The following is a 19,130-nucleotide window of genomic DNA, read 5'->3' on the forward strand; positions in this document are numbered from 1 at the left end:
ACTTCATTTTAAGTCAGTAAACCTGTCAGTTAACCAGGGACATGTTAAGCAAACTTATTCATTCATTCATTAAAAAAATTATTTATATTCTAACTCCAGCATGCTTGCTTAATTAATTAATTTAACCAATACATGTAGCATACAGTGTTATATTGATTTCAGGTTGTACTATATATAGTGGCTCAGCAAGTCTGTATATTAGTACTCATTGCAATAAGTGTACTCTTAATCCCCTTCACCTGTTTCAACCATCTTGTCCCTTCCCTTTGGTAACCATCAGTTTGTTCTCTATAGTTAAGTGTCTGTTTTTTTGTCTTTTTTCCTTTGTTCATTTGTTTTGTTTCTTAAATTCTACGTATGAGTAAAATCATAAGGTATTTGTCTTTCTCTGACTTACTTAGCATTATGCTCTCTTGATCCATACATGTTGCAAATAGTAAGATTTCATTCATTTTTATGGCTGAGTAATACTCCACTGTGTATATACATGCCACATCTTTATCCATCTATCACTGGACACTTGAGTTGCTTCTATAATTTAGGTATTGTAAATAATGCTGCAATAAACATATGCATGCTTACATCTTCATGAATTAGTGGATTTCTATTCTTTGGTTAAATACTGGCAGAATTACTGAATCATATGTTAATTTTGTTTTTAGTTTTTGAGGAATGTTCATACTATGTTCCACAGGGGCTGCACCCGTTTGCATTTCCACCAACAGATTCCTTTTTCTCCACATCCTCACCAACACTTTTTATTTCTTGTGTCTTTGATTTCAGGCATTCTGACAGATGTGAGATGATATTTCATTGTGGTTTTGATTTACATTTCCCTGATGATGAGTGATGTTGAGCATCTTTTCATATGTCTATTGGTCATTTTTATGTTTTCTTTGGAAAGATGACTGTTTATGTCTTTTGTCCATTTTTAATTGGGTTATTTGTGGAGTTTCTTGGTGCTGAGTTGTAGAAGTTTTTTATGTATTGTGGATACTAATCCTTTATTGGATATATCGTTTGCAAGTATCTTCTCCTATTCTGTAGGTTGTCTGTTAGTTTTGTTGTTTCCTTTGCTGTGCAGAAGCATTTTATTTTAATGTAGTTCCAGTAGTTTATTTTTGCTTTTGTTTACCTTGCCTCAGAAGACATATCTAGAAAAATGTTGCTACAGTGGTTGTCAGAGAAATAACTGCCTATCCTCTCTCCTAGGATTTTTATGGTTTCAGGTCTTACATTTAGGTCTTTAATCCATTTTGATTTATTTTTGTGTATGGTTTCAGAAAGTGGTCCAGTTCCATTCCTTTGTATGTTGCTGTCCAATTTTCTCCACAGTATTTGTTGAAGAGACTTTTTCCTGTTGCATATTCTTGCCTCTGTTGAAAAAAATTAATTTTGTTGAAAATTAATTAACCATATAATGTTGAGCTTAATTCTGGTCTTTCTTTCCTGTTCTCTTGAGCTATGTGTCTGTATTGTGCCAGTACCATACTCTTCTGATTACTCCAGCTTTGTAGTATATCTTGAAATCTGGGATTGCGATACCTCAAGTTTTGGCTATTCAGAGTATTTTTTTTATTCCATGCAAATGTTAAGATTATTTGTTCTAGTTCTGTGAAAAATGCTGTTGGTATTTTGACAGGGATTGCATTAAATCTGTAGATTTTAATTTTAATAATATTTGTTCTCCCAGTCCACGAGCATGGAATATCTTTCCATTTGTTTGTGTCATCTTCCATTTCTTTCATCAGTGTTTTATGGTTTTCAAAGTATAGTTCTTTTACCTCCTTGGTTAACTTTATTCCTAGGTATTTTATTATTTTGGTGCAAATGTCAGGACAGTTTTCTTAACTTCTATTTCATTATTAGTGTATAGAAATGCAGTGATTTTCTGTACATTGATTTTGTATCATGTGACCTTACTGAATTAATCTATCAATTCTAGTAGTTTTTTGATGGAGTCTTTAGGGTTTTCTATGTATGGTATTATGTCATCTGCAAATTATGAGTTTTAGTTCTTCCTTACCAATTTGGATGCCTTTTATTTTTTTGTTGTCTGATTGCTGTGGTTAGGACTTCCAGTACCATGTTGAATAAAAGTGGTTTGAATGGATATCCTTGTCTTGTTTCTGATATTAGGGGGAAAGCTCTTAGTTTTCATCATGGAGTATGACATTAGCTTTTAGTTTTTCATATATGGCCATTATCGTGTTGTGGTATATTCCTTCTAAATCTATTTTTTGAGAGTTTTTTTTTAATTATGAATGGATTTTATACTTTGTCAAATGCTATTTTTGCATCTATTGAAACGATCATATGATTCTTTTTTTTAATATTTTATTTATTTATTCATGAGAGACACAGAGAGAGAGAGGCAGAGACACAGGCAGAGGGAGAAGCAGGCTCCCTGCAGGGAGCCTGATGTAGCATTTGATCCTGGGTCTCCAGGATCAGGCCCTGGCTTGAAGGTGGCGCTAAACCACTGAGCCACCTAGGCTGCCCTGATCATATGATTCTTATGCTTTCTCTTATTGATGTGACGTATCATATTGGTTGATTTGCAAATATGAATCTCACTTGCAGCCCAGGAATAAATCTTACCTGATTGTGTGAATGATTTTTTTAATGTATTGTTGGAGTCTGTTTGCTAGTATTTTCTGGAGGATTTTTGCATCTATGTTCTTCAGAGATACTGGCCCGTAGTCCCCCCCCCCTTTTTTTAAGATTTTATTTATTTATTCATGAGGCACACACACGCAAACACAGAGGCAGAGACACAGGCAAGGGAGAAGTAGGCTCCATGCAAGGAGCCTGATGTGGGACTTGATCCCGGGTCTCTAGGATCACACCCTGGGCTGCAGGTGGCACTAAACCGCTGCGCCACCGGGGCTACTCCCCCCGTAGTTCCCTTTTTTAATCAGGTTTTTGTATCAGAGTAATGCTGGCCTCTTAGAATGAATTTGGAACCTTTCCTTCATCTTCCATTTTTTGGAATAATTTGAGGAGAATTGGGTATTAACTTCTTAAAATATTTAGAATTCACCTGTGAAGCCATGTGGTCCTGGACTTTAGTTTGCTGGGAGTTTTTTGCTTACTTATTCAATTTCACTGTTGGCAGTCGATCTGTTCAAATGTTTAATTTCTTTGCAGTGAAGGTTTGGAAAGTTAAATGTTCCTAGAAATTACTCAATTTCTTCTATTTTGTTCAATTTGTTAGCATATAGTTTTTCATAATATCCTCTTACAATCCTTTCTATTTCTGTGTTGTCCGTTATTGTTTCTCCTCTTTCATTTTTGATTTTCATTTGAGCCCTCTCATTTTTTTAAAGATTTTATTTATTTATTCATGAGAGACACAGAGAGAGAGAGAGGCAGAGACACAGGCAGAGGGAGAAGCAGGCTCCCTGCAGGGAGCCCGACATGGGACTCGATCCGGGGTCTCCACGATCGGCCCTGGGCTGAAGGCGGCGCTAAACTGCTGAACCACCGGGCTGCCTGAGCCCTCTCATTTTTTTGATGTGTCTGGCTGAAGGTTTATCAGTTTTGTGATATTTTCAAAGAACCAGCTTCTGGTTTCATTGATCCATTGTTTTTTTTTGTTTGTTTTTTGTTTTTTGGTTTGTATTTTATTTATGCTCTAAACTTTATTGGTTCTTCCTACCACAGGTTTTTTTTTTTTTAAATTTTTATTTATTTATGATAGTTACAGAGAGAGAGAGAGGCAGAGACACAGGCAGAGGGAGAAGCAGGCTCCATGAACCGGGAGCCCGATGTGGGATTCGATCCTGGGTCTCCAGGATCGCGCCCTGGGCCAAAGGCAGGCGCCAAACCGCTGCGCCACCCAGGGATCCCCCTACCACAGGTTTTGGGTTTCATCTGTTCTTTTTTTTTTTTTTTTTTGGTAGCTTTTTTAGGTATAAGGTTATGTTGTTTATTTGAGTTTTTTCATGTTTCTTAAGATAGGCTTGTATTGTTATAAACTTTCCTCTTGCTGCACGCCAAAGTTTTTGGAGCCTTGTGGTTTCATTTTCATTTGTATCCTTGCATTTTTTGATTTCCTCTTTGATATCTTGGTTGACACATTCATTGTTTAGTAGCGTGTATTTAACCTCCATGTATTTGTGTTTATTTTAGATTTTTTCTTGTGGTTGATTTCTAGTTTCATACCATTGTGGTTGGAAAAGATGCCTGGTATGACTTCGATCTTTTTGAATTTGTTAAGATTTGTTTTGTGGCCTAACGTGATCTATTCTGGAGAATGTTCCATGTGCATGTGCAAAGAATTGTGTTCTTTTTTAGGATGGAATATTCTGAATAAATCTGTTAGATCCATCTTGTCCAATGTGTCCTTTAAAGCCACTGTTTTCATGTTGATTTCTCTTTGAATGACTATGCATTGATGTAAGTGGGGAGTTAAAGTCCTCTTCTATTATTGTGTAGCTATTGAATACTTCTGTTTGTTATTAGCTGTTTTATGTTTTTGGGTGCTCCAATGTTGGGTTCATAAACATTTATGATTATACCTTATTTTTGGGTTGTACTGTTTATGATTAAATGGTATCCTTTTTTGTCTCGTTAAAATCTTTGTTTTAAAGTCTGTTTTTTCCATTACAAGTATTGCTACTTGGTTTTCTTTTTACATCTATTTGTATGATGAATGTTTTTCCATCCCTTCCCTTTCAGTCTACATGTGTTTTTATGTCAGATGTGAGTCTTTTGGTATCATATAGATGGGTCTTCTCCATTTTAGTCGTTTTGCATCTTTTGATTGGAGCATTTAGTCCATTCACATTCAAAGTATTTATTGGTAGGCATGTATTGCAATTTTGTTGTTTTATGCTTGTTTTTGTAGTTTTTCTCTGTTCCTTTTTTCTCTTGATCTCTTCTCTAATTGTTTGCTGGCTTTCATTAGTGATGTGCTTGGATTTCTTTCTCTTTGTTTTCTTGCACATCAGTGGTTTTTTGTTTGTGGTTGTCATTAGTTTTATATATAACATCTGCATGTAGCAGTCTATATTAAGTTAATGGTTGCTTAAGTTTGAATCCATTCTAAAAGCACTAAATTGTTACTCTGTCTCCCCTCCCCCATGTTTTAGATATATGGTGTTTTTATATTTCCTTCTGTTTTGCAAATCCCTTGACTGATTTTTATTGACATACTTTTTACTGCTTTAATGTTGCCTACTTTTCTTATTATGATCTTACCTTTCCACTCAGAGAATTCCCTTTAATATTTCTTGTATGGCTGATTTAGATGAATTCATTTAATGTTATTTGTCTATGAAACTCTATCTCTCCTATTCTAAATGATTGTCTTGCTGGAGAGATTATTCTTGGTTGCAGTTTTGTTTTCCTTCAGCACTTTGAATTTGTCATGCCAGTCTCTTCTAGCCTTCAAAGTTTCTTCTGAAAACTGTTCATATCTTTATGGAATTTCCCTTGCATGTACCTGTTTTCTCCCATTCTTTTTAAAATTCTCTTTTTATCACTACATTTTGCTGTTTTAATTACTGTATGCCTTGGTGTGGACCTTCTTGGGTTGATTTTATTGGGGACTCTGTGTCTGCTGAATCTGGATGTATGTTTCTCTCCCCGGATTTGTGAAGATTTTTCAGCTATTATTACTTCAAGTAATTTTTCTGCCCCTTTTTCTTTTTCATGTCTTTCTGGGGTCCTTAGAATGTTCCTCTTACCATGCTTGTTGTGTTACTTTGTGGCCTAAATCTATTTTCATTTTTAAAAAATTTTTTTTTTATTTTTTATTTTTATTTTTATATATATATTTTTTTATTTTCATTTTTTATTATTTTTTTCTCCCTTCTGTTCAGCTTGATTGCTTTCCATTACCCTGTCCTGTAGGTCAGTGGTCTATTCTTCTACTTTCTCTGTTCTTTTTTTTTTTTTTTTTTAATTTATTTTTTATTGGTGTTCAATTTACTAACATACAGAATAACACCCAGTGCCCGTCACCCATTCACTCCCACCCCCCGCCCTCCTCCCCTTCTACCACCCCTAGTTCGTTTCCCAGAGTTAGCAGTCTTTACGTTCTGTCTCCCTTTCTGATATTTCCCACACATTTCTTCTCCCTTCCCTTATATTCCCTTTCACTATTATTTATATTCCCCAAATGAATGAGAACATATAATGTTTGTCCTTCTCCGACTGACTTACTTCACTCAGCATAATACCCTCCAGTTCCATCCACGTTGAAGCAAATGGTGGGTATTTGTCATTTCTAATAGCTGAGTAATATTCCATTGTATACATAAACCACATCTTCTTTATCCATTCATCTTTCGTTGGACACCGAGGCTCCTTCCACAGTTTGGCTATCGTGGCCATTGCTGCTATAAACATCGGGGTGCAGGTGTCCCGGCGTTTCATTGCATTTGTATCTTTGGGGTAAATCCCCAACAGTGCAATTGCTGGGTCATAGGGCAGGTATATTTTTAACTGTTTGAGGAACCTCCACACAGTTTTCCAGAGTGGCTGCACCAGTTCACATTCCCACCAACAGTGTAAGAGGGTTCCCTTTTCTCCGCATCCTCTCCAACATTTGTTGTTTCCTGCCTTGTTAATTTTCCCCATTCTCACTGGTGTGAGGTGGTATCTCATTGTAGTTTTGATTTGTATTTCCCTGATGGCAAGTGATGCAGAACATTTTCTCATATGCATGTTGGCCATGTCTATGTCTTCCTCTGTGAGATTTCTGTTCATGTCTTTTGCCCATTTCATGATTGGATTGTTTGTTTCTTTGGTGTTGAGTTTAATAAGTTCTTTATAGATCTTGGAAACTAGCCCTTTATCTGATATGTCATTTGCAAATATCTTCTCCCATTCTGTAGGTTGTCTTTGAGTTTTGTTGACTGTATCCTTTGCTGTGCAAAAGCTTCTTATCTTGATGAAGTCCCAATAGTTCATTTTTGCTTTTGTTTCTTTTGTCTTCGTGGATGTATCTTGCAAGAAGTTACTATGGCCGAGTTCAAAAAGGGTGTTGCCTATGTTCTTCTCTAGGATTTTGATGGAATCTTGTCTCACATTTAGATCTTTCATCCATTTTGAGTTTATCTTTGTGTATGGTGCAAGAGAGTGGTCTAGTTTCATTCTTCTGCATGTGGATGTCCAATTTTCCCAGCACCATTTATTGAAGAGACTGTCTTTCTTCCAATGGATAGTCTTTCCTCCTTTATCGAATATTAGTTGCCCATAAAGTTCAGGGTCCACTTCTGGATTCTCTATTCTGTTCCACTGATCTATGTGTCTGTTTTTGTGCCAGTACCACACTGTCTTGATGACCACAGCTTTGTAGTACAACCTGAAATCTGGCATTGTGATGCCCCCAGATATGGTTTTCTTTTTTAAAATTCCCCTGGCTATTCGGGGTCTTTTCTGATTCCACACAAATCTTAAAATAATTTGTTCTAACTCTCTGAAGAAAGTCCATGGTATTTTGATAGGGATTGCATTAAACGTGTATATTGCCCTGGGTAACATTGACATTTTCACAATATTAATTCTGCCAATCCATGAGCATGGAATATTTTTCCATCTCTTTGTGTCTTCCTCAATTTCTTTCAGAAGTGTTCTATAGTTTTGAGGGTATAGATCCTTTACATCTTTGGTGAGGTTTATTCCTAGGTATCTTATGCTTTTGGGTGCAATTGTAAATGGGATTGACTCCTTAATTTCTCTTTCTTCAGTCTCATTGTTAGTGTATAGAAATGCCATTGATTTCTGGGCATTGATTTTGTATCCTGCCACGCTACCGAATTGCTGTATGAGTTCTAGCAATCTTGGGGTGGAGACTTTTGGGTTTTCTATGTAGAGTATCATGTCATCGGCGAAGAGGGAGAGTTTGACTTCTTCTTTGCCAATTTGAATGCCTTTAATGTCTTTTTGTTGTCTGATTGCTGAGGCTAGGACTTCCAGTACTATGTTGAACAGCAGTGGTGAGAGTGGACATCCCTGTCTTGTTCCTGATCTTAGGGGAAAGGCTCCTAGTGCTTCCCCATTGAGAATGATATTTGCTGTGGGCTTTTCATAGATGGCTTTTAAGATGTCGAGGAATGTTCCCTCTATTCCTACACTCTGAAGAGTTTTGATCAGGAATGGATGCTGTATTTTGTCAAATGCTTTCTCTGCATCCAATGAGAGGATCATATGGTTCTTGGTTTTTCTCTTGCTGATATGATGAATCACATTGATTGTTTTACGGGTGTTGAACCAGCCTTGTGTCCCAGGGATAAATCCTACTTGGTCATGGTGAATAATTTTCTTAATGTACTGTTGGATCCTTTTGGCCAGTATCTTGTTGAGAATTTTTGCATCCATGTTCATCAGGGATATTGGTCTGTAATTCTCCTTTTTGGTGGGGTCTTTGTCTGGTTTTGGAATTAAGGTGATGCTGGCTTCATAGAACGAATTTGGAAGTACTCCATCTCTTTCTATCTTTCCAAACAGCTTTAGGAGAATAGGTATGATTTCTTCTTTAAACGTTTGATAAAATTCCCCTGGGAAGCCATCTGGCCCTGGACTCTTGTGTCTTGGGAGGTTTTTGATGACTGCTTCAATTTCCTCCCTGGTTATTGGCCTGTTCAGGTTTTCTATTTCTTCCTGTTCCAGTTTTGGTAGTTTGTGGCTTTCCAGGAATGCGTCCATTTCTTCTAGATTGCCTAATTTATTGGCGTATAGCTGTTCATAATATGTTTTTAAAATCGTTTGTATTTCCTTGGTGTTGGTAGTGATCTCTCCTTTCTCATTCATGATTTTATTAATTTGAGTCTTCTCTCTCTTCTTTTTAATAAGGCTGGCTAATGGTTTATCTATCTTATTAATTCTTTCAAAGAACCAACTCCTGGTTCTGTTGATCTGTTCCACAGTTCTTCTGGTCTCGATTTCGTTGAGTTCTGCTCGAATCTTTATTAACTCCCTTCTTTTCTTGGGTGTAGGATCTATTTGCTGTTTTTTCTCTAGCTCCTTTATGTGTAAGGTTAGCTTTTGTATTTGAGTTCTTTCCAGTTTTGGAATGGATGCTTGTATTGCGATGTATTTCCCCCTTAGGACTGCTTTTGCTGCATCCCAAAGATTTTGAACGGTTGTATCTTCATTCTCATTAGTTTCCATGAATCTTTTTAATTCTTCCTTAATTTCCTGGTTGACCCTTTTATCTTTTAGCAGGATGGTCCTTAACCTCCACGTGTTTGAGGTCCTTCCAAACTTCTTGTTGTGATTTAGTTCTAATTTCAAGGCATTATGGTCCGGAATATGCAGGGGACAATCCCAATCTTTTGGTATCGGTTCAGACCCGATTTGTGACCCAATATGTGGTCTATTCTGGAGAAAGTTCCATGTGCACTTGAGAAGAATGTGTATTCAGTTGAGTTTGGATGTAAAGTTCTGTAGATATCTGTGAAATCCATCTGGTCCAGTGTATCATTTAAAGCTCTCGTTTCTTTGGAGATGTTGTGCTTAGAAGACCTATCGAGTATAGAAAGAGCTAGATTGAAGTCACCAAGTATAAGTGTATTATTATCTAAGTATTTCTTCACTTTGGTTAATAATTGATTTATATATTTGGCAGCTCCCACATTCGGAGCATATATATTGAGGATTGTTAAGTCCTCTTGTTGAATAGATCCTTTAAGTATGATATAGTGTCCCTCTTCATCTCTCACTACAGTCTTTGGGGTAAATTTTAGTTTATCTGATATAAGGATGGCTACCCCTGCTTTCTTTTGAGGACCATTCGAATGGTAAATGGTTCTCCAACCTTTTATTTTCAGGCTGTAGGTGTCCTTCTGTCTAAAATGAGTCTCTTGTAGACAGCAAATAGATGGGTCCTGCTTTTTTATCCAGTCTGAAACCCTGCGCCTTTTGATGGGGTCATTAAGCCCGTTCACATTCAGAGTTACTATTGAGAGATATGAGTTTAGTGTCATCATGATATCTATTCAGTCTTTGTTTTTGTGGACTGTTCCACTGAACTTCTTCTTAAAGGGGAATTTTAAGAGTCCCCCTTAAAATTTCTTGCAGAGCTGGTTTGGAGGTCACATATTCTTTTAGTTGCTGCCTGTCTTGGAAGCTCTTTATCTCTCCTTCCATTTTGAATGAGAGCCTTGCTGGATAAAGTATTCTTGGTTGCATGTTCTTTTCATTTAGGACCCTGAATATATCCTGCCAGCCCTTTCTGGCCTGCCAGGTCTCTGTGGAGAGGTCTGCTGTTACCCTAATACTCCTCCCCATAAAAGTCAGGGATTTCTTGTCTCTTGCTGCTTTAAGGATCTTCTCCTTATCTTTGGAATTTGCAAGCTTCACAATTAAATGTCGAGGTGTTGAACGGTTTTTATTGATTTTAGGGGGGGATCTCTCTATTTCCTGGATCTGAATGCCTGTTTCCCTTCCCAGATTAGGAAAGTTTTCAGCTAGAATTTGTTCAAATACATATTCTGGCCCTCTGTCCCTTTCGGCGCCCTCGGGAACCCCAATTAAACGTAGGTTTTTCTTCCTCAGGCTGTCGTTTATTTCCCTTAATCTATCTTCATGGTCTTTTAATTGTTTGTCTCTTTTTTCCTCAGTTTCCCTCTTTGCTATCAACTTGTCTTCTAGGTCACTCACTCGTTCTTCCACCTCGTTAACCCTCGTCGTTAGGACTTCTAGTTTGGATTGCATCTCATTCAATTGATTTTTAATTTCTGCCTGATTAGCTCTAAATTCTGCAGTCATGAAGTCTCTTGAGTCCTTTATACTTTTTTCTAGAGCCACCAGTAGCTGTATAATAGTGCTTCTGAATTGGCTTTCTGACATTGAATTGTAATCCAGATTTTGTAACTCTGTGGGAGAGAGGACTGTTTCTGATTCTTTCTTTTGAGGTGAGGTTTTCCTTCTAGTCATTTTGCTCAGTGCAGAGTGGCCAAAAGCAAGTTGTATTGGGAAAAAGAGAAAAAGAGAGGAGAGAAAGAAGGAAAGAAAAGAGAAAGAGAAAAAAAAAAGGGGGAAGAGAAAAAAAAACGAAAGAAAAAAGAAGAAAAAGAGAAAGAAAAAGAAAGGAGAAAAAAAAAGGGGGGGTGGGGGAAGGAAACAAATCAAAAAGCAAAACAAAACAAAACAAACAAAAAAAAACCAAAACAAAACAAAACAAAAAAAAAGAACCACAGGGGAGTATCTTCTGATTCTGTGTTCTTTAAGTCCCTTGGCTTCTCCTGGAAGTTGTCAGTCTAGCTGGTGTTCTGGGGGAGGGGCCTGTTGTGCTGATTTTCAGGTGTCAGCAGTTGGGGGAGCTGCTGTGCCCCTGCCTGGTGCAGGGCTCAGTGGGGGTTGTTTACCCCGTGAGGCCGCAGGAGGAACAGCCCCAGTGGCGGGGCAGCTCTGGAAACCTGGATTCAGCTCCGGCAGGAACTCCGTCTGCAGGGCCTGGAGGCTCCGGGGCGGGGCCGCTGATCTGCTCAGCTGGGGCAGGAGCGTCCTCGCTGTCCTGGGCCCTCCCGGCCTCTGCCTGTCCCGGAGGAGGCCGGATCCTGGGCTGTGTCCCGGCGCCCTGTGCTCCGGAGCCTGCGCTGGTGGATTCGCGCTCCCGGGCCGCGCAGCCCCCTCCGCGGAGCCGCCGCCCGAGCCCCCCCGAGCTGCTCCGGGTCCCGCCGTGCGCGCTGCAGCCCTTAGGGAGCTCGGCGCACTCTCCTGGGCGCGCAGTTGCTGTTACTGTCCCGGGGAGCCCGAGGGCATCCCCTCCCTCCTGGGTCCTGCTCCAACTCCCCGCGAGCCCCTTTCCGCCCGGGAAGGTCGGTGCAGCTCCTGCGTCTCCGGGACGGGGCTCTCCTGTCCTGGGGACACTCGCCCCGGCCTCAGCCCGGCTCCTCGCAGGGCCCCTCCCCCTTGGAGGCCTTTGTTTCTTTATTTCTTTTTCCCCGTCTTCCTACCTTGATAGATGCGTGAACTCTTCTCACTGTTGCATTCCAGCTGGTCTCTCTTTAAATCTCAGGCCGAATTCATAGATTTTCAGGATAATTTGAAGGTTTTCTAGGTAGTTTGGTGGAGACAGGTGATTTGGAGACCCTACTCTTCCGCCATCTTGCTCCTCCCCTCCTCTCTGTTCTTTTTTTTAAAATTTTTTTATTTATTTATGATAGTCACACACAGAGAGAGAGAGAGGCAGAGACACAGGCAGAGGGAGAAGCAGGCTCCATGCACTGGGAGCCTGACGTGGGATTCGATCCCGGGTCTCCAGGATCGTGCCCTGGGCCAAAGGCAGGTGCTAAACCGCTGCGCCACCCAGGGATCCCATACTTTCTCTGTTGTATTATTTATTCCTTCTAGTGTATATTCAGTTTCAGTTATTGAATTCTTCATTTCTGATTGGTTCTTGTTTATGTTTTTTACCTCTTTGTTGAGCATCTCTGTGAAATTCTCTACTCTTTTCTCAATTCCAGTGAGTATCTCTATGACCATTACATTAAATTTTCCCTTAGGCATATTACTTCTTGTTTTGTTTAGCTCTCTTGCTGTGATTTTGTCATTTTTTTTCATTTGGGACATATTCCTTTTTCTTATTTTGTTCAATTCTCTGTGTCTCTTTCTATATGTTAGACACATGCTCTTGTAAGTAGTGGTCTTATGAAGAGCAGGTCCTGTAGTGCAATGTCCCCTGTTCACCAGAACTTGACACTTCTGGAATGTCTCCTGTCTTTGTTGCACATACCCTAATTTTATGGCCGAGCCTCATTTGTCTTCATTCCAGTCATCTACAATGGCTCTGTTTAACTCTAGTGGGCAGGGTTTGGTCCTTGTGTTGTTATGGGCCTGTCTGGTAGTTGCCTTGGGCTTGAGTTGAGTCAAGCTCATATCTTGTGTCGATAGCTCAGAACTGAAGGGTATTCTCCCCATGTTGTCTCCTGTGAAATTTTTGTTGGTAGGCTGAGCTTGCTGTCAGACCAGATGTCTGCCCTCAGCTCCCTGCTGGGGCTGCAGTTGAACTCATATGTATGCTTATCTTTCCTTCTGCCCCAGGGTGGGAGTCATTTTGGAATGGTGCTGGCTACTCTTGGGGCTGTAAGCACACTGCCTGGTTTGTGTTACTTCTTTGGGTGATCTCCTGGCAAGGGTGTGTTGGTGGGGACTGTCTGTAGAGGAATATGGAGGCAGCGGGGTGTGTGTGGTGCCAGCAAGGTTCATACCAGTCCTCTGTGGAAGGTATCTTGCAGCCACCTGAGAAAACTGTCTAAAGGCCATGTTGGTGTGGAAGGGGTAAGTCTACAGAAGACATAGTGGGGGTGGGGCACACTTTTAGCAAGGTATATGGAGAGTGTTGGTGCTGTGTTGGTTCCTGCAGGTGTATGTATGTGTATCTAGGCTGGGGAGTGGGAAGGGAAATGATATCTGCCAGCTTTGTGGTCTTGCAGAAGTCTCCCAAAGATCCTTGTCCTTCCAGCACATGCTCTGAGGTTAATAAAGAAACCTCCTTCTTGTATACCCTAAGTGTTTTTCAAACTGCTGTTTGTATGCTATATCTCAGTGGAGTTGTTTGTTGTATTATCTCTTAAGGATGGGGACTCAATTTTCTATTGTTCCCTGGTTCTTCCAGAGTTGAGCCTGCTGAGTTTTAAAATTTCATGTGTGAAGCCCCACCAGTTTTAAGTTCATGGGAAGTTAGATCCCTCTGGTTTTCAAAGCCAGGTGTTCCTTAGATTTGTCTTCCCGGTGTGTGGGTCTTTCATGCCTGGGGTGTATAGCTTGGGGTCTGCTCTCTTTCCCTGTATATGCCTGTGGCATCCTTCCTTTCCTCTGACAGACCCACAGGTCACTTTGGCTCCCGCTGCGTCTTTGCCCTTTCTACCCTCTTCATGTGGAGTCTGTTTTGTCAGTCTTTAGAACATTTTCTTTTTTATTTATACTGATATGGCTGTTACGTAGATGTAACCATAAGATGAGGTGAGCCTGGGATCCTCCTACTCTGCCATCTTCACCAGAAGTCCACCTGAACATTACTTCAAAATTTTTATAAAGGAGATTTTAGGTTTAACTGTGTTCCAGCACAGGCAGAATGCTTAGATTTTTCCTTTCATTCCTTGAGTTAGGATTTTCCATTTATCCCAATTGTATTTTGTGCAATTAACTTGAATATTGCTTTTTAAATTTTTTATTTTAAAATACTTTAGTTACCATTGACTGGAAGCCTTACCAATAATATAAATAGTTGATTAACACATATTTTGTATGTATTATATACTGTATTCTTAAAATAAAGTAAGCTACAGAAAAGGGAATAAAATCATAAGGGAGAGAAAATATAGTGTATTACAAAAACTACATGTACAAGTGGACTTGTGTAGTTCAAAGCTGTGTTGTTCAAGTCTCAACTGTATGGTAGAATAAGAGATTGTTTGTATTCAATCTAATACTTACTTAGATATCATATCAATGTTTTGTTACCAGGTTAGTTGGGAAAACTCTTATTACAGATTAGAGTGTAAGAATAATAAATTGTGAGTAGTTACATGGAGTATTATCAGTGGCAAAGTGTAGGTGATTGAATTAATCTTAAACTTCAGAAAACTGGTTTACATGATTAAACATCTTCCCTAATGAAATCAGCATGTTTGATTTCAATTGCTAGTTTTCATTTCCCAAAATGTAACTTGATTTGACACATATGAGAGGTTTCTATGATATACCTCTCATGTTTGGAACTATTAATATCTAGTATAATAAGTAATATGTATTCATTAGATCTTAAGAGATGGCAATGTATGGCAAATATTTGTAGGGTGCATTTCCCAAGAATTCCTTCTTTGCGCATTAGTCTAGATCACTGTGTTCCATTTTGATCATTGTGTTTCATGTAACTTTGTTCTGAAGGACCATTGTGCTGATCAGGAGGTGGTCCTTTTTCACGTATGTATCCACAGAAGCCTTGAGAATTGAGCTCTTCTGCAGATGACAATCTCTCAACTATTTGGTGGAATAAGCCTTATTGGCATTTCCTTTACCCTGAGTATTTCCTAAGAACTGATTACTTTAGGGATGCCTAGGTGGCTCAGTGTTTGAGTGTCTGCCTTCAGCTTAGGGCATGATCCTGGAGTCTGGGGTCCAGAGATCGAGTCCCACATTGGGCTCCCCACGGGGACCCTGCTTCTGCCTCTGTCTATGTCGGCCTATGTCTCTGCCTCTCTCTCTCTTTGTATCTCTCATGAATAAATAAATAAATAAAATCTTTAAAAAATACATCTTTAAAAAACCTGATTACTTTAGGTAAAAAAAAAGATAATTTTGCTTGGGAATTAACACATCTAAAAATTGGCCTTTGTAAAAATGCCTAAGCAGAAAAAAATTATGAAGGGTGTTAAAATAAGCACTATAAAAAGTACTGTGTTTCAAGATAAGTTTGTATGTGAGTCAATGACAGGTGACATTCCTTGATAATTTGTATGCATTTATGAACATAGTATATTTTCCTAATATGTCCAACTTAAAGGAACAATATTTTTGAACTTCTAAAATGCCTCCCCTGCTCTCATATATTTAGATGATTCCAATTTATTCAGCCATAGTTGGATATTCTGTTACGAGGCCAGTAGTTTACTTGAAAAATTGGGACTTAAGAATGGCATGAGCAACCAAAATGAAGCACTTGGTCCTAGGAGTTTGAGGAGTTCGCAGTCCAGTGAACAAGATAGACATAGATAAGTCATTATTTAAAAAAATACCAGAAGACATATATAAAACAAAAATGGAGCTGTGTGCTAAATATAGCAAGTGAGCCATTTAATCTAAATATTAGAAGAAGACTTAGAAGAACAGGTAGCATTTGAACTCAACTTTGAAGGATGTGTCAGATTTTGAAAGGTATAATAGAGGAATAACAGTAATATTCCTAGTAATATTTCATTTGCAGATTGGTCTGCCTGAGGTATTTATTGTGAGTTTGGTAGGATATTCTAAGATTTATTTTTGCCTTTCTATATTCACCATATTTCTATCCTGAACCTATAGTTGTCATTGTTCTTTATGGATTTTTTTCTTCAACATTTTCTCCCTATTTTTAATTATAAAGCAATTTCATTTTATTTTTAAAAAGATTTATTTATTTATTTTAGAGAACAAGACCAAGAGGGAGAGAGAGAGTGATTGTGGGAGCAGGAGCTTGAGTTGGGGCGGGGAGAGGGAGAGAGAATCTCAAGAGGGTTCCACACTCAACATAGAGCTGGATGTGGGGCTCGATATCCTGGCCTTGAGATCATGACTTGAGCCAAAATCAAGAATCAGAGACTTAACCAATTCAACCACCCAGGTGCCCTGAAAGCAATTTTAAATAAACAGAGAAGTTTCTGTCATTAACATTGTACTATCTTTTGCTTTATCACATATCTATTTATATATCCTTCTTTTTATCCATCAATGTACCTATTGTTTTTGCCTTTTTAACTGTTCATTTTGAATTATAAATTCACAGGATATTGCAAAACAGAACAAAACCATACAGGGAGGTGTTGAACGTTCATTCAGTTTCTCTCAATGGTGACATCTTATATAACTGTAGTACAATGTCAAAACCAGGAAACTGAAGATTTATTGCAATTTCACCAGTTTTTCATGCACTGATTTGTTTGTACTTGTATGTATTTGTAAGTATAGTTCTATGCAATTGCATCACATGTAGCTTTTTATAACCACTACAACCAAGATACTTGAATGATTTATCGCAAGATTCCCTTGTGCTAGCTTATACTTATCCCCTTGCTTGTCCCCATTCTTAACCCCTGGCAAGTGTTAATTTCATTTTCATCTCTAATTTTGTTATTTTGGGGTAGAATCACGAAGTGATTGGCTTTTTTCATCAATGGCTTTTTTCACTCAATGTAATGCTCTTGAAATCCTTGCTGCATTTCAATATAAATGGTAAACATCAGCATACCACTCCCTAGTTACTTCAGCTTTATTATTTAGTATTAATAATTTAGTATTTAGCATTAATTTAATATTCAGTATTATTTAGAGGTCACAATATAAGTTTGTTTTTGAGGTAAAATTTACATACAGTGAAATGCACAAATCTTGCCTTCTTTAGGTTTTTAATCAAAAGGATAGCAATGTAGCTTTTTTATAAGGAAATCAATTTTACTGTTCTTGAATATTTCTCTTGGTAATTCTGGTCATGAGTATGATACAGATTTAAGTATATTTTTCTTACTTGCTACTACCAAAATATTTATAGTAATTTTGCTATTCTTTAATTTAACAGGATAAATTAAAGATCTCTTTATTTTTTTAAAGTTCTCTTAACTTTAAACTTAAAATGGATCACTAAAATGCTTACTTATTATAGCAAGAAAGTTATTGTACTGTGATGACAGATGATAAAGACTTGTTACTGGGAAGGATTAGCTTTAGAACTGTTGTATTCTGGGAAGGAACTTTGAAATACATAAAACCCAACTATTGTTTTACTGCTGGTACTTAATAAATTCCCTATTGTGCTTTCCCTATAAATTTTTTTCTCATGTTTTAGATCCAGAGTACAGTTTAGAATCCACTATTTGTGTTAAAATTTTTGGCTTTCAGTTATATTTTACATGATTTTACTTATGTAGATAATTTAAAGCTAATTTTAAGTACACTTTTTTCCCCTCAAGGAGATGAAGCCTTATCTAAATCAGTTCCTGTCACAGTGGATGATGATGATGACGACAATGATCCTGAGAATAGGTATGATTCCATCTATAAGGACTTTAAAAAGATTATAACACACCCTAGGCGTGGGCAGAAACAGCAGCAACGGAACTGCAAGCCGGTTGTAAAAACCAGGAGTACCCGCCTTAGAAAGACTCGCTCACAGTCTTCCTGCAAGTTTGAAAGAAAGCCCAGAAAATGGGCTAAAGCTCAGAAACCTTAAAAGAAAGTAAATATAAATATCAACACACCTAGCATAGGGTGTGTTATAAATACAGCACTGTCAATTTTACGTTCCCATGTAAATTGTGATAATTTTTTGAGAATATTTTAATTTTGGCAGATTATTTTATTGATGAAAGTAAATCATATCTCAGTAAATTGGTGACAACAGACTTCTCTTTCCTCAATATTTGATTATTGTTTTTAATTGCCATCTAATATAGTGGTCCGATTTATTAAGACCCATTCAAAGTGAAAAAAAAGGAGATTGCTCAGATATGTAAGATTAAGAAATTCTTTTCAAAATAAGTATCAATTTACAAAGTATCCAGACTGATGTGGATTTTAAACATTTTTCAGATAAAATAGTATGATAGTATTAACTTTAATAAGATTAAAATAGTGGGTTAGAAGTAAACAGTGGAGCCTGTACAGGTAGATTCACTTAACCTAAGGGGTGGCTGGGAAAAGAAAAGAATACAAAGCACACCCATATCCTAAGGCTAAAGAATAATGAAAATAAATGTATTAAAGAATACAACCCTAATTTTTTTTTTACCTATCTTTTAAACCATTCCTGAAATACAGTGTATGCCACACTTATATTTTCAACAAGATTGTGTGATATAGTAGATGGAATTTTGGAATAGTGGGGATAAGAGTATCTGATTTCTAGTTCTAACTCCTCTGTGTAATTGTGCGCAAGTGACTTAACTACTCTGCAAAAATTTTTTGATTTCTAAAATGAAAAGGTTGGATGAAATTTTCTCTGATAAATTCTAACACCAATTATCCATGATAGACTTAATGGTTTTACTAAGGAATACTATATTAACCATTTATTCCTAATAAGTTATAATATTAAAAAAACATGAAAATATGCATGCAGTTGTGTCATAATTTTGTAGGAAATCGAGTTAGTAATGCTGTGGGTGGCTGTTATTCTAGCTCTGTTTTCTTTATCTTTTTGATGCTGATAGGGTTTTCTGTTTCTAAGATCAGCATTCTTCTAATAGTTTTTATTAAGATAAATGAACAATTTTATTTTGTACTTTAAAATAGAGATTCATGGGCACAGTGATTCAGATGCTGCTTACCTACTTTTTTAATAAAAAAATCTATGTATTCAGTTATTTTATGAGATGGGGTGGGGCCCAGAATGGAATGGTAAATAAAAGCCTACATTTTATTCATCAGCAATTTTTATAATACACGATTATAGCAAGATTATGAAAGCATTTAAAAATTCT

General features: G+C 37.7%; 1 protein-coding gene across 10 annotated transcripts in view; it reads left to right on the plus strand.

Moving 5' to 3' along the window:
- ATRX (ATRX chromatin remodeler) overlaps positions 1-19,130 on the plus strand; it is a 333,086-nt gene that overhangs the window by 120,911 nt on the left and 193,045 nt on the right. For all 10 annotated transcript variants that reach the window (XM_072816168.1, XM_072816161.1, XM_072816162.1 and 7 more), the window contains one exon: positions 17,622-17,694. In XM_072816168.1, the coding sequence (XP_072672269.1) occupies positions 17,622-17,694 (73 nt within the window). The remainder of the gene's footprint in view (positions 1-17,621; positions 17,695-19,130) is intronic.

Source organism: Canis lupus, chromosome X (assembly GCF_048164855.1).
Source record: "Canis lupus baileyi chromosome X, mCanLup2.hap1, whole genome shotgun sequence".
Classification (NCBI taxonomy): Eukaryota; Metazoa; Chordata; class Mammalia; order Carnivora; family Canidae; genus Canis; species Canis lupus.